Raw genomic sequence first — 14,717 nt, 5'->3', positions numbered from 1 at the left:
ATTTGATTTTGTGTTTTAGGCATTTTATTAGTAAGAAGTCAAAACATTCCTTATAAAGGCTTTAATTCATAATTCAAGACATTAATTATTCAAGTTAAAAATCTTCAGAATTTTTTTTCAATTTTAATGTTTATATAAGCATATAGTAAGAAATTAAATTCTTAGTATGTAAGACATTCACAAACAGAAAAGTAATTTTGTAAAAATGAAATCTCACTTTATTTTATAGATGGGTAAAAACACTCTTCCAATAAACATCAAAAACAATTTTTGGTTTTATAAAATTAACTCCTGAGCTGAGGTTTTATCAGTGAAGTTTTAAGTGATGGTATATTTAAATGACATCATCTAAATCTCTAAAAAGAAACTCCATGCTATACTATTTGCCAGTGGATCTTTACATTCAGATTAAAAAAGGCTTACCTCAAGAATCAGTAAGTTCTTTGTCGTTTGTTAGATTTTTCTCTTGGGGAATCTGCCAGCATAACTTTAAGCCTGACTCCATTTAGGATCTTTCCATGTAATGTAGTAATGGCATCATTAGCACTTATTCTATCTGCATACTTGGCATACCCCACATTTTTTCCTGACACAAGGTAAACTTCAATCAGGTTACCAAAACGACTGAAACAAAGCAAAAAAAAAAAAAACCCAACAAACTGAATTTAATGAATACAGCTCCTCAGGTCTACAGGTTGGAGTCCATTCTGAACTCCTTTTTCACGTTCTTCTCTACATTCAATCTCTAATTTCACGTCAATCTTCTTAAATGTCTCCTCAATCAGTTAAATTCTCTTCCTTCTTATTTTTAACTTTCCTCTTCCCAACCATCATCATCATCTTTTCCTTAGATTACTTTAATACCTTCTTTACTAGTTTTCACAACTTCTGGGCTTGCTCCTTTCCAAACCACTCCCCTTACTCTACTGAATTGATCTTTCTAAAACACAAACATGGGCCTCCCCTGGTGGCACAGCGGTTGGCTGACCACAGTCTCTGCAGCGCTGGTTTGATCCCTGGCAACAGGGGAGGGTCCCACTTGGCACACAGACCTCTCCTGCCGCCCACTGCTCCCCTCAGCACTCTATTTCATTGGTCTGCCTGTTCTGTTCCCCGCTCTGGCTCTGGTGAATTCTCTCACCCTCCCGCGCTTCTGACTGTACCAGTGCTTATATAAATAAATAAATCTTTAAAAAAACAAAAAACAAAAACCACAAATATGGTTATTTCTTCCTTAAAAATCTCTCAAGCAGCTCCTCATTGCTCTAAGGACAAACCTACTAATGTATCTCTCTGGCTTTTCCTGACAAGGTTCTTGTTCTCCCCAGCTTCATCTTCCCTCAGTTTCTCAAATTCTATATTCCAATGACTTTTATTACATTCTCTCTGGTAAGAATAACCCACTCCCAGCTTCTGTTCCTGACTGAGTTATTTTTATCAATCAGGTTCTAGAAGTCTTCTCAGTTTCTATGGTAGGTACTCCTGCTAAGTATTTCATAGCCTGTATATTCTTTTTCACAATACCAATCTCGACTGGTTGCAATTTCCAATCTACTTGTCCATCTCCTATACAGACATTAGCTCTAAGAAGACACAGACTATAATGTTTGTTTACATAATAAAGTTTTATTTACACAATGTCTCTAATCAGTACCTGCCTAACATGGAGGAGAGGCTCAAGAAATAAAGTAAATAAAATACTTGAACCATATCCCTGATACTCTGTGCAGCTCTGTAGTAAGGTTTCCATTTATCTTTTCAAATCACCAAGGCAAACAGGGAAAAGATCAAACAGAAAAAGCTAAGGGAAGAGGTCGAAAACAGAAATTAACAAGGGCTTTCTCTCCCTTTCTTTTTTTACATTTATTATATACTACGCCTTAGAATCAAGTAATTGTTTGCTCAGTATGCTTACATAATCTGTAAGGCTCCACTAATGCCTACAAAATAGAAGATGCTCAGTAAACACTGTTTAGTTGAACTATAACTATAAAGGAAAAGATACATGAAAAGAATTCTAGACAGATTTATGCAGAATTATCTTCCATCAAGAAACAAGTAATTTGTTCATTCTATGCAAGCAACTCTCCAAAACAATCCTATGTTTTATGTCTTCAAAAGAAAAATAAAAGTAAATGATGAAGAGAAGAAAATGATCATCTATTTTAAAAGGTGATATAAATAAGGAATTTTTTTTTTTTAAAGATTTATTTATTTATTTATACATACAAGCACTGGGTACAGTCAGAAGTGCGGGAGGGTGAGAGAATTCACCAGAGCCAGAGCAGGGAGCAGAGCAGGCAGAAGGACCGAAGTACACTGCTGAGGGGAGCAGCGGGCGGCAGGAGAGGTCTGCGTGCCATGTGGGACCCTCTTGTGGTGGCCGGCGAGCAGCTGGGGATTGAACTGGCGCCGCAGAGGCTGCCCGCAGCCTCGCAACCCAGTGCTCAACCGCTGCGCCACCGGGGAGGCCCAAATAAGGAATTTTTTAAACCAGAGATAGGTTCCTACTGGATAGGAAGTTTCAAGACCGTGAGCATGCCTAAACACATTATAACAAATTATACTACAATATAGTATAATAAACAAATTATACTACAAAATAAGATTTTGTGAAGTTGAAATCTTACCAGAATATATCCTCTAATACATCTAAAGGTAAAGGATGAGGATTAAACACGATAAAAAGTCTTTCCTTCACAGGAGTTTCAGGAGGGGCTTTTTTTTTGCATGATGGAAGTACAACATCTGTCTGGATTTGAGGCAACTGTGATCCAGAACTTCCTCCAAACTGCTGTTGAAGAGTTAAGCACAAAGTAAGAAAAAAAAACCTGCACTTTAGGGATTTTAAGCCATGAGCTAAGACAGATGTATATCACGGTACCGATGTGGTCTTTTACTTTAGCTCTGAAAATTTTCTATGTAGGTTATGAACAAAGGCCACAATAATTCTCTACCTTATTGAAGTATTATAAAGGTTAGATTCTTACCTACTTACCAGAAATTGCTGCTGACTTGGGTTATTCCACACCATTGACGCAAGCTGTGCAGCTACCATCTGCGTTGCCATTTTTCTAAGGAGACTGGAGATAATAACTGATAATTTACAGAAAGCTAGAAATATTGTCTCTTAATAGTAACTTGTTTTGTGTGACTTCTTCATCTGAGAGGTCATTGTTTTTCTAGTTTTATTCTTCAAGTCAAAACCATGTACACCCAAAGCGTGGCTTTAGGTACTCCTGGAATGGTACTTACTCTGTTACATTACTCCCATCATCAATGAAGGAAACACCTATTCGATTCCCAGGAGGGTACTGAAATCCATGTAATTTGTATTTTGCATAAATGGCTGATGCTACATTGAAGTACTGTACCACCCCATGACCTAAAACAAAGTAAAGCATATACAGGAATTAAAATGAAAGCAGAGTAAACACCTAAAGCCTGTGTTTGTTGCCTCAGAAGCAAAACAATGGAGAAATGCCCTATATCACACAATTAGGAAACAGAGAACCAAATGGATCAAAAAACAAAGGTGTCCTATGCATGTGTGCAACATTTGTGTTCTAGACAACAAAGTTTCCAGATTTTGGTAATATGTGAACACGTTTTAAGGAAAGTGGAATATCACCATAAGTTCTGTTTAATGAATGTAATTTTAGGATACTGGCGTTTCTTACATGATAGACATACCTAAAAATGGACCACCTTTTCTTAAATTTTAAAATTTTCCCTATCATTCTGCGTAGGAAGTGAAATGAGAAGTGATATCTGAAAAGAATATGTAGTCATTTTGGCTAGCTGCAGTGGTAGAGAAGAAAAATTATATGAAGAATAAAAGTAAGGCATAGAGAGTGTCAGACGAGAATCACATATTTAACATTTCTTTGGAGAGCATTTAGCTAAGGGAGGATATTACAGCGGAGTCCTTATATGGACTCTGTATTACCCCTCACCTCCAATTCTTTAAAATAAGTCAACAAATCCTAATATTTACTAAGTGTCTACCACTATGTACCAGGACTTGCAGTAGGTATTTTACATATATTACTTGCAATTCTTATCTAACCTTGGAATAGACAACACTAATAATCTTATTTATCAGTGAAGAAAGAGAGGTTCAGAGATGATAAACAATTTATCAAGGTCTCAGAGCTGTTTCACACGGGATTCACATCTAAGTCTGACACAAAATGGAAAGCCAACTTTTATTCACTGTGCCTCCATTTAAAAAAAGTCTTAAAGAATAATCTCAAGGCATAAAAACAAAATACAAAGATAGATTAAGCTAACACTAAATAATAGGCTTAATCAATTAACTAATTAGTAAATGCAAATGGCAACAGCAGAGTCTTCCTGCTATTAAGACTGGGAAGAAGTAGACAGAGCAGTAGAACAGTTAGGTGCCTGAAATGAAAAAAAAAGGTATAAAGTTTAAGCAAAAGAGTCCAAGGGATGAAGAGGAAACTTTAAGTTTCCTTTAAGTTACAATTTAACCTAGCATTTATCAAGAGAGTTCGGAGACTCTATCCTGAGGTATTTTTGTTGTATAAATGGAAACACAGAATGCTCTATTTTGTGGGAGTTAAATTTTTTTTTTAAGTGACTATACACAGGAATTATAATCTAGAGGTTTATTTACTAAGGAATCACTGTATTTGGAAGTTCAAAGTGGAGAAAAAGAAAACATTATCATAGACAGGATGTGACATAAAATATGTCACTGGAGAAAAGCCATCTTTTCAAAACAAATATATTTAAAAATAATATAGACATTATTTTACCATAATTTGAATAAGGATCTCGTTGAACTTCACAATATTCCAATCCTGGCACTATATCAAAAATGCTGAAAAGTTGCTCTTCAGTGAAAGGAACTCTTGATACAACTGACAGGCGTTTGGAGATTGCTTCCTGGCCTCTGTTGTCATTCTTGTCAAAACTTGAAAATTCAGATTGCTGTTCTTTATCGATACAAAAAAACAGGTAAATCTTTAAATTTCTATACATTCAAGAATTTTTGTATCATTTTAGGTACTAGAAAAAAAAAAAAGAACTGTCAATAAGCCCACTGCATTGAGCAAAGGCATTGTATTCTGCAGCATGCTCTTGGTCATTAGAACCATCAGAAGGCACCAATGATGAGAAAACAAACAATTCCATTCCCCAACTTTCAACACAGAAATACAAGCAGAAATGTGTATCTAATTTCACAGCAATATTTTTAGTATGTAAAAATACAAAATGTGGCAAGTATTTTACCTCAAAGCTTGTATTATATAACATTCACAGGCTCTACTTTTATCATTAGTTTTTCCCTTTTCGAGCTTCTACTTTGTCATTCCTTTTTTTTTTTTTTTTTTTAAATCTAGCTCTAATTTTAAAGCAACAGTAGTTTAGGGATAAAACTGTAGGACTCTTACTGAGGGGATACATGTATATGTCTCTTCTTACTTTGTGTTCAGCTACAGAGAGGAAGAAACTAACCCAAATATGTGGCAGTGACGAAACCACTATCAGGTTTCATTTGAGATATTGCAAAACCATGGGAAAAAGTATCATTAGAAATAAATTAACAAAATAAGTATTAAATATTAAGGACATGAGAAGCTATGACCAAAAGACACTATATTAAGACTTGTTTTTCATTAAGTGAAATTTCCAGACTGCTGATCATTTTTCAAAACACAAACCAAAGTGCATATACTATTTAACTTATTAAAATAAAGGGGGCTTACTTACCAAATGGAAACATATTTACTCTAGATTCATGTCCCAAACTTTCCTGCCTCATATTACAGTAATAATCCTGTTCTGAGGATTCAGATGCTTTATTTTTAGGTTCAGCCAAGATAGCCCTAAAACCTGAAAAAGAGAATCCATCAACTTCAAACTTCACAGCAAATTTAACATATCTGCAAATAGACTTTAATTGCTAGAGCCTAACTTAGCTTTATAAAAATAACTTCATAAAACAAGTCTATATCTCCACCAGATCTGCTTCTTTGCGCTTTGAAAATGACAAAGAACAAATGAGAAACAGAAAGATGCCAAATTATGGGTGAATGTAGATGTGAAAGATCAGTAATTGTAAGATATCCCTTTCAGTCTCCCCCTACTTCAGATGATATGGTCATTTATTCTCCCAGGTTTCTCAACATCAAAATTCTGTAAGCATTTCTTATATTCTTTATCAAGATGACTTCCCTTTGAAATACACTTAGAATATGTTTTATTTCACTCTAACTTTCCAGACTCTCTATTTAATTCAGATTCTCTTCAATTAACTACAATGTTTCAATGAATCCCTTTGTCTCCGGACAAAGAAAGGCTCATAGAACTCCAGCAGCTCCCACCTTTTGGAGATAACCCTTAGACCCCTGTCTAAAACCCTTAACTTTGTCTTGTAATTTCTCAAAAGGACTAGTAGCCTTTATTCAGACTGTTGCCTTCAAGTACTGAGCAAAGACATATTAATTCCTAATACTGTGCCTTTGTCAACAATGCTTTTACAATCTGTCTCACCTATTCTTCACCAGATGCAAATCCTACCTCCCCAATGTGTTCCCATGTTCATTTTGTGTACTTGTTTTTCAACACGGATATGCTGTACCATACACTTTAGAACATCTTCATCTGATACATTTTTGTTGAGTCTATTATAATTGGTAGTATCTTTGACAGAGACTTCAATAAAGTCTCTATCAAAGGTATTTGGGATAACAGAAAAAGACAAGACATATTCTTGCATTCAAAGACCTCTATCTATCTTTTACCTACTAGATCTAGGGCATTCAAATAGCTATAAATTCCTTAAATCCAGGGTTGCTTTATATTCCCTTGTATCCCTCTATTTGACATAATGATAACACCACAAGCATTCTGTTAATGCTGGTTGACTGAAAAATTTAGAAGTCTGAGAAAAAATTTTGGCGAGTACCTTAGAGTTATTTATGAATTCTACTGATAAACAGTAATTCTTTCCAGTATGTATAGATTTTTATAATTTATTCCACATCTCATCACTAATGGTCAAAATAACCAGAAGGATGAAAACAAAAAGTGTTCTCCTTGACTTCTTGAAAACTCTTATTCTTCATTTCGGTACCAGCAACCACAGGAAATCCAGTTCAAGTCACTCTAGCTTAAAATTAATCCTATGTATATTTACTGACCTATGCTAGCAAATTAATAAATTTTATCCTTTATAAATAAGCATTTTCACTTACAGAGTTAAGACAGCTATTTATATTTCTCTTCAAAACAAAGCCCCAATTAAATTTTAAACATAGTCCCAAAATAATTTTCATTTTAGGATGTATATATTTAAACTCCCATCACTTAGATTAAATTTGCAGGTGCGATGATAGTGAAAACCGGTATTAGGTTGTTACTGAAAGTGATCAAAAATTTTTATATATCTTTAATTATACTAAACAAACATATGCTTACTTCGATCGCAGTTTTCTATTGCCTGGGCAGCTTGTGATGGTTTTAAATATCGAACATAGCCCAAACCTTTACTTTCTCCAGTGACTTTATTCTTAATAATGCTACAATACTCGATATCTCCATACACCTATGAAAGTTAAAAAAAGAAGGGATCTTAGAATAAAAATTAATAACTGAACATTTTATTAATTTTCTCTTATCTGCAGAAAAGGAATTAAGAGTTAAAATAACATTCACTTTTAATAATGAAATAAAAAGTCACAAACTAATGAGACACTAGACAAGTAACCATAATAATGATATAAAAGAGTAACATAACTAAAGTAATGATAATTTTTATTTTCTATGCATTTGTCTACATATATATTACATTACTGTCAATAATTTTTCAATAATTATATTACTGTCAATAATTTTTATTATTTATTTCACAGACTTAATTCACTTATTTCACTTATTTCACAGACAAGGAAGCTGAACCTTAGGAAAACCAAATAATTTGCCTAAATTATTAAGGGAGAGTAAGAATTTGTATGTGGTTCAGATAGTTCCAAAGTTTGGTCAGTAGTGGTTAACAGCAGAGGCCCTAGAGTCAAACCTACATTCAAATCTTGGCTTAGTCACTGTACAGGTTAATTATCTTCTCTGTACCTGTCCCTTTATCTATAAAATGGGACCAACAGTCATATTCTCTCATTGGGCCGTTTTATGAGACAAATGAACTGGTACACTTAAAGTGTTTACACAGGGTCAGAATATTCAACATTCAGTAGAGACTAGCATAATTATTTGGCTGCCTCCTAATAGGAGCATAAATGATTGTATATTCTTTTGAAGAAGAGCTTCTCAAAATGTATGACTAAAACACTGATTTACTCAGAAAGTTTAGAAGTAGTAAATGTCTACTTTTAATGTTGGACAAAAATATGGATTATAAAATCTTAGTATTTTTTATTCATTTTAATAAAATTCTGTTGGCCTCCCTGGTGGTGCAAGAGGTTAAGCACTGCACTATGACGCTACCAGCGGCCTCTGCAGCATGAGTTCGATGCCCGGCCAGCCAGGGAGCTACCCACATGGTGCAGTAGACCTCTCCTGTCTCACTCCATGATCCCCTTGGCAGTGTATTTCAGTCAGACTGCCTGTTCTGTTCCCCACTCTGTCTCTGGTGACTCTTTCACCTCTGGCATCTCTGGCCTGTATGCCAGCTCTTGTATGCATAAATAAATAAATCTTTAAAAAAATAAACAAAATAAAATTTTCATCTAATCAGCCACAACTTAATTCCTGTGCATTTAGATAAAAATGCTCTAATTGTTCACTTACAAAATGATATTTATAATTATAAGGTAAGAAACATTTTTTTTTACTATTGGAATAAAATTGGATATATATTTCTGTATTGTCATATTTAAAGTATTTTATTCAGCTCTCAATAGAGGTAGAACAAAGGAAGTTTGAAAATTACTTTTTACTACGTGTTTTTCTTTCTTGCTTACTGCCTACCTGGATTCATACTATTAGGAAGAGGAGTAGTAGAAAAGGATAAAATATTTTAACTCCTAATAATTTTAAAATTGCTTTTTAATCATTTTAATGAAAGTATATTTTACTGCATAAAAAGCCAACAGCCAAAAAGATTCAAAATTTCATTCAAATTTCATTTACAGTAATCTTGCTATAGTTCAGAGCTATAGTTAATTTCAATACCCCCTCCAGAGGTCTAATTTTAGGATTAAAAACTATAAAACAAGACTTTTTGTGAATAAGTACAACATTAACATACCACAGGCCTATAATAAGTACTAGGTGATGCAGTTCACACATTCAGGGTTGCCTGAGTCACCTCTAACAAGAGGTAGCAGAGGAGGAGTGATAAGGTATGTTTTAAAATGTTACAGACCAAAAACAGGCTCTGGATTTAAATCTTGGCTCTACTATTTACTACTAGGTATGTAACCTTATGGATTTTATGCTACATTTTTCTGAATCTGCATTTTCATTATAAAGTCTGGTTAGAAAAATACCATCATTAAACTTTTCAGTTTTTATATATTATTTAACTTAAAAAGTAGTTCATTATAGGTTTAATATAACTAGATAGAAAAAGATGACCTAAAAATAGCTATTTATTTCCCTACTACAAATGTAATGACTTAATTCAAACAATACTTCAGATTTAGTAACCATACAACTAATTTAGAATTATGAGTTATCAAAGATGCTATCTGGCTAGAAAAATAAGCACCTTAAATTTTTCCCGTAAATCTTCCTCTGTGTAGGACTTTGGTATCATAACAAAGATTCTTGTGAGTTCTTCATCTTCAACATCTCGATGACTTCCAGATGATCTGGACTGTGCAATGAAAACCTAAAAAACAAAAATTAGTCAACTGTTTGTTTATTCTTTAAGTGTACTTACTTCATCATGTTAGCTTAAATACCATGTAATAGGGTCTTATCAAAAGAAAATTTTGAAGCAATTGTATTGCAATGACTTTCATATCGCTGCACTGTGGTTTCCAAATGTTCAGATGGTGACACTGAAAACTGTTTTCTTTCTACTATTAATCTTTTTAAATAGGCAATATAATCATAATCAGGATCATTTCAGTGACCATCCAAATGATTTATATGAATAAAAGACTGACCTGAGGCTGTATTTTACTACTAGTGGCAATTCAAATATATTGAAACATCATTTGTGGCACTAAATTATTATTTGGAATTTAATTTGCTTGGTAGTAAAGCTTCATTTGTAAATTTTTTGCTGTTGTTGTTTTTGTTATCCCAGAAGAATGTTAGAATTTCTAGGATATGGAATTATTTATATGTTCCTATGGAATTACAGAGTAGGAGCAACAACTAAAAGGCCACTGAACTTAGAAAGGACTTCAGAAGTATTGAAAAAGGCCGCGGTGTATACTTGGAAAACAGCTGTCACAGAAGTGTAGGGACTTGATTACAAGACACAGCTGGGGACACATCCCTACAGAGTCTACTTCCAATTTTAACTATTTCAAGCACTGTATGAGGTATTATTAATGGAATACTGAATAACACAGAAATGGGCCATCAGAAGATTAGTTTAGTGTATATATAAGTAATAAATGATCAACAGGGAAATACAATTAGGGAAGCCTTAAGTATATGGAAAGATACTAGAGAGAAAAAAGGAACAAGTAAGGTCCCGTGAGATCAAAAATTTTGAAATTTTAGAAGGCTGTTTTGAATTTCTGATAAAGGAGACAGCAGAACACACAAATAATAATTAACCACTTAATGGATAATTTCTCAAGATTTTATGGTCACAGACTAAGGGCTCTACATAAGAGGCATCCTTACAAAGCTTAAAACCAAGATTTTTCTCTTTTATTTTCTAGGTTTACCCCTTTTCTAAGATAATGTCACAGAATCAGTTTTATTTTGATAACCATTTCTGGAGGTAGGTCTGATGCTATCATTTTCTTATTTTTCTTATCGATGCTTTGGAACGTTGTAAAAGCAAAAAACATGAGAAAAATCGAAGATGAATGAATTAAACTGGAAATACTGAAAACAAAGCAAAACAAAAAAACAAGAACAAAAACCCCAAACCTATATTCCAGTGGAAGACAGCCCACACTGTAGCTCCTGAACTGGCATTGTCTAGCTAGGTATTATAGTGAAACAACTGTTTGGCTGAAACTTAGTTAAAAAAAAAAAAAAGTCTGTAAAACAGACTTATCAACCTCAATTATCCTAGGGAATAATTTAATTTCTCAGTGGCTAACAGGGAGGACACATTATAATTTTGGGACATTTACTTCTTCTGTAGAAATTTAATCAAGGAAAGGGGGTGGACAAGTTTCAAATTTGAGGCATCTTGGGGAGGGTTGCCTAAAATCTCAGTTGTAATGTCATACTCACAGAATAAAAACCCTACTTGCTTTATACTTGGAAAGAGAGGAAAATTACCAATCTAATGCAGGAGTTGGGAAACTACAATATTTTGTTTTTCCACAGTTCATGATATAAGAATTTTTACATTACTAAACATAAAACAAAGAACATGTGATAGAGACTACATGTGGCTCACAAAGCCTGAAAGATCTGTGAAGAGGCCCTTTGCAGAAAATGTTTGCGAATCCCTGATTTAGTTTATGCCGTGGCCTTACAATTCATTTTGTTGATGATCTGTTCTCATCATTACAAAGAACTGGGCAAAGAGGGAATGTCGACTGTCTACTACTATGCTGTTGGTATAGTCCCAGGCTCCTTTTCTTTTGCGGATGCAGGAACAGAGGTCTCCAGAGATTGATATATCTGAGTCTTTCATTTGATTAATATGATTAAAAGTTCATATGATTAATACTTTTCTCAGCTTTCTGTACTAAAAACAATTTGAGGAAAAGATAACTTTGTGAAGAGCTCAACACAATTATATATACAGCAGTTGTTTTTATAGGACAAGGGAAGGGAACACTTTAAGTAACTGTAGACTCTTAGGATTACATTATGAATTGAGTTCACAACATGGAAGCAATGACATCTTGGCTACTCCTGACAAAGAAGTTTAATATAACTAGATAGAAAAAGATGACTTAGAAATAGCTATATATATATATAATATGTATTTAAAAAGCTATATATATAAAGCTATATATAAAAATAGCTTATATAGTGAAGGCTTATTTTGTGCTATGCACTGCATTAGAAGCACAGACTAAGTCAAACAACCCTCAAGATGATCTTTTTTGTCTTATATCAGTTATTTTAATTTTACAGACAGCTATTTTAATTTTACAATTTTTATTTTAATTTTCTGTTAAGTGTAGAAACTTAACAGAAATACCACCAAAGTGAACTAAAGAGTATACAAAGAGGCATTTAATAAGAATGCAATTACACTTCCATCCCAATGATCTGGCCCTTAAGGCAGTTTACCTGAGTGTGCTTTCAAAGAAAAGTGGCAGTAACACAACGTTTGCTACGAAATACCTTCACAGATCGGGCCTGGATAAAACGATTTTCAAAATAGAATAGCACGATGATGATCAGTTATAATAGCAGTTTTAGCCACCTGCACTTAAATACTATACACAAGCAAACTCTCCTCTAGTACCGGGGAAACCAGCGAGCCACAGTCGGTGTATTTTATCAAGTTGTTAAGTTCCACACCTACCTGAGGACAAGCAAAGCTATTTGTCCGCCTAACGGTAAACCTAGTCTGAGCAGTCATCGCAGCAGGCCAAGGCCAGAGCTGGGCGTGGCAACAGAGTTCCCAAGGAGTGGCGGCAGGAGGGCGGGGAGGCCCAGTCTGGGTTCGCCCCGGGGGAACCCCAACCCAGCCCCCGGGGAACCCCAACCCAGCCCCCGGGGAACCCCAACCCAGCCCCCGGGTGCAGCCAGGCCGGGGTTGAGAAGCGCGTTGCCAACGCCTCTCCCCCTCCGTGCCCAGATGCAGGCGCCGCCTGGGCCGACACTGGGGGCAAACGTGCGACCCCTTCCCAACCCCGACACAGTTTCGGGCGAAGGGAGGCGCGAGAGACGCGCCCCGAACAGCCCCTCCCCGTTCGGACACCGTTTCTGCGGACGCCCCGGCCCGGCCGTCGCACCTTGATGGGCTTGGTGTCGTTGGGGCTGAGGCACTGGCCGTGCATCTCCTCCATGGCCCTGCAGGCCTGCGAACTGCGGGCAAACTTGACGAAGGCGATGCCCTTGGACTCCTTGGTGTGTTTGTCCCGCACCACCCAGATGTCCTGGATCTCCCCGAACGGCGAGAAGCGCTCCCGCAGCACCGACTCGGGCGTGTACTTGCTGATCACTAGGAAGATGCGGCTGTTGGGCGGCTCGTCCAGGCTGTCGACGCCCGGGCGGAAGCCTCCGCCGCTCGCGCAGCTGCCAGCCTCGTCCATGGCGCGCCACCCTGGCGCGGGAGCCGGGCCCGGGTCCCCCTCCGTCCCTCCTTCCGCCCTGCCCGCCACCGCCGCTGTCGCACACGCAGCGGCCGTTGCGGGCTCGGCGCTCCGCTTCCGGAAAACGCAAGAGCGGCGCCGGCGCTGCCCCGGCGAGCTGGTTGTCTGTTTCGGGACAGCTGCCTGCAGCGCCCCCTGGCGGCCCGGGGGAGCCTGAGCCAGTCCCGGGCTCCAAAGCCCCCCAGCTGAGCCCCAGGCGTGGACACTAGTTCCCTCGGCCAGAACATCCCTGCCTGGAGCGAAGGCTTTCCGATATCCGAGCTTACGCCACAACCCAGACCCCAAGGATTTTTCTCCCGAACGTACCTTGTTGGTCATAAACTCATTAGAAGACTGCTATGGGACAGACTTGAAATTGTGGCGCTGTAGAGCTGAAAGTGTTACAGGGCAGGGAGAGGGCAGCCCAGACCCTGCAAATCTGCCTACTCTAAATGGGTTCTGCCATCCGCCCCATCAACACAAAACATATGAGACTTTAATGGGAAGGAATTTTAATACAAGTAGGAAACAATATAGGAAAGGCAGAGAATATAGTTTCTAAATCAAGCACCCAAAGTTACCTGTCCCCTGGTGGGTGAAAGTCCACCCAAGCAGGATTGGCCCAGAGCAAGGCCCCAAAGCCTGCCACAAATCTAAAGCATCTTCCAGTGGGGACCCACAGAAAAGGGATCAGAAACCACCAGACAAGTCTGGAGGGAAAAGAGCAAAATCAAAATCAAGACAAAAACCGCCATTGTCACCTCCCCACGGGTCTTATCCACATCTGTGTCACCCAGTCCACGACCAAAAGGCAAGCGCAGTTTCTTCACATGTCTCTCTGCTCTATGTGCCTCCTCCAGGTCTCCTTCTGGCTCTCCATCCTGCTTCCTTCCTTCCTCACTCTCTTCTGCAGCTTCTTCTCCCTGCTCAGCTCCACCCTCTCTTGGGTAGGGCAGGAAACCTGGAATCTCCCCCTTTCCTGGGGACCACCCTCTTACAAAAGGAAGAGTTTTCAGGTTAGTGATGAGAAAGGAGGCCCATGGAATATAGATATCCCAGAGCCAACCCAGAACCAACGCTGTCTGCAGAGCTACTCAGTTCTCCTGAGCAGCCCGGGGGGTATGAGATCAAAAAGTGTGGACTGCTTAGCTGTGGAACTAGGAAAAATGGAAAGATGAAGGCAAAACTGGAAATGCTTATGGACATCTAAAGCTTCTTGTTAATGGGTGTTAGAGGAGTGGTCAGCAGAAAACTAATAGAAATGCATAAACAAGACCTGCATTTAGCAGTGATATTGGGGAGTGAAAGGAATAAATCAATAAGTGGTGC

The 14,717-nt window shown here is 37.4% G+C and overlaps 1 protein-coding gene across 1 annotated transcript; it reads right to left on the bottom strand.

The window, feature by feature from the left end:
* Positions 1 to 431: 431 nt before the first annotated feature.
* Positions 432 to 13,349, bottom strand: RBM45 (RNA binding motif protein 45; the record flags this gene model as incomplete). The annotated part of the gene is made up of 9 exons (XM_084249094.1): positions 432 to 624; positions 2,631 to 2,794; positions 2,999 to 3,083; positions 3,256 to 3,385; positions 4,785 to 4,964; positions 5,743 to 5,865; positions 7,453 to 7,579; positions 9,701 to 9,823; positions 13,050 to 13,349. The coding sequence occupies 9 exons, from the start codon at positions 13,347 to 13,349 to the stop codon at positions 432 to 434; spliced, it is 1,425 nt and encodes a 474-aa protein (XP_084105220.1).
* Between the last annotated feature and the right edge of the window lie 1,368 nt (positions 13,350 to 14,717).

Source organism: Talpa europaea, assembly GCF_964194135.1.
Source record: "Talpa europaea genome assembly, chromosome: 1".
Taxonomy (NCBI): domain Eukaryota; kingdom Metazoa; phylum Chordata; class Mammalia; order Eulipotyphla; family Talpidae; genus Talpa; species Talpa europaea.
This window is presented reverse-complemented; position numbering and strand designations above follow the sequence as displayed.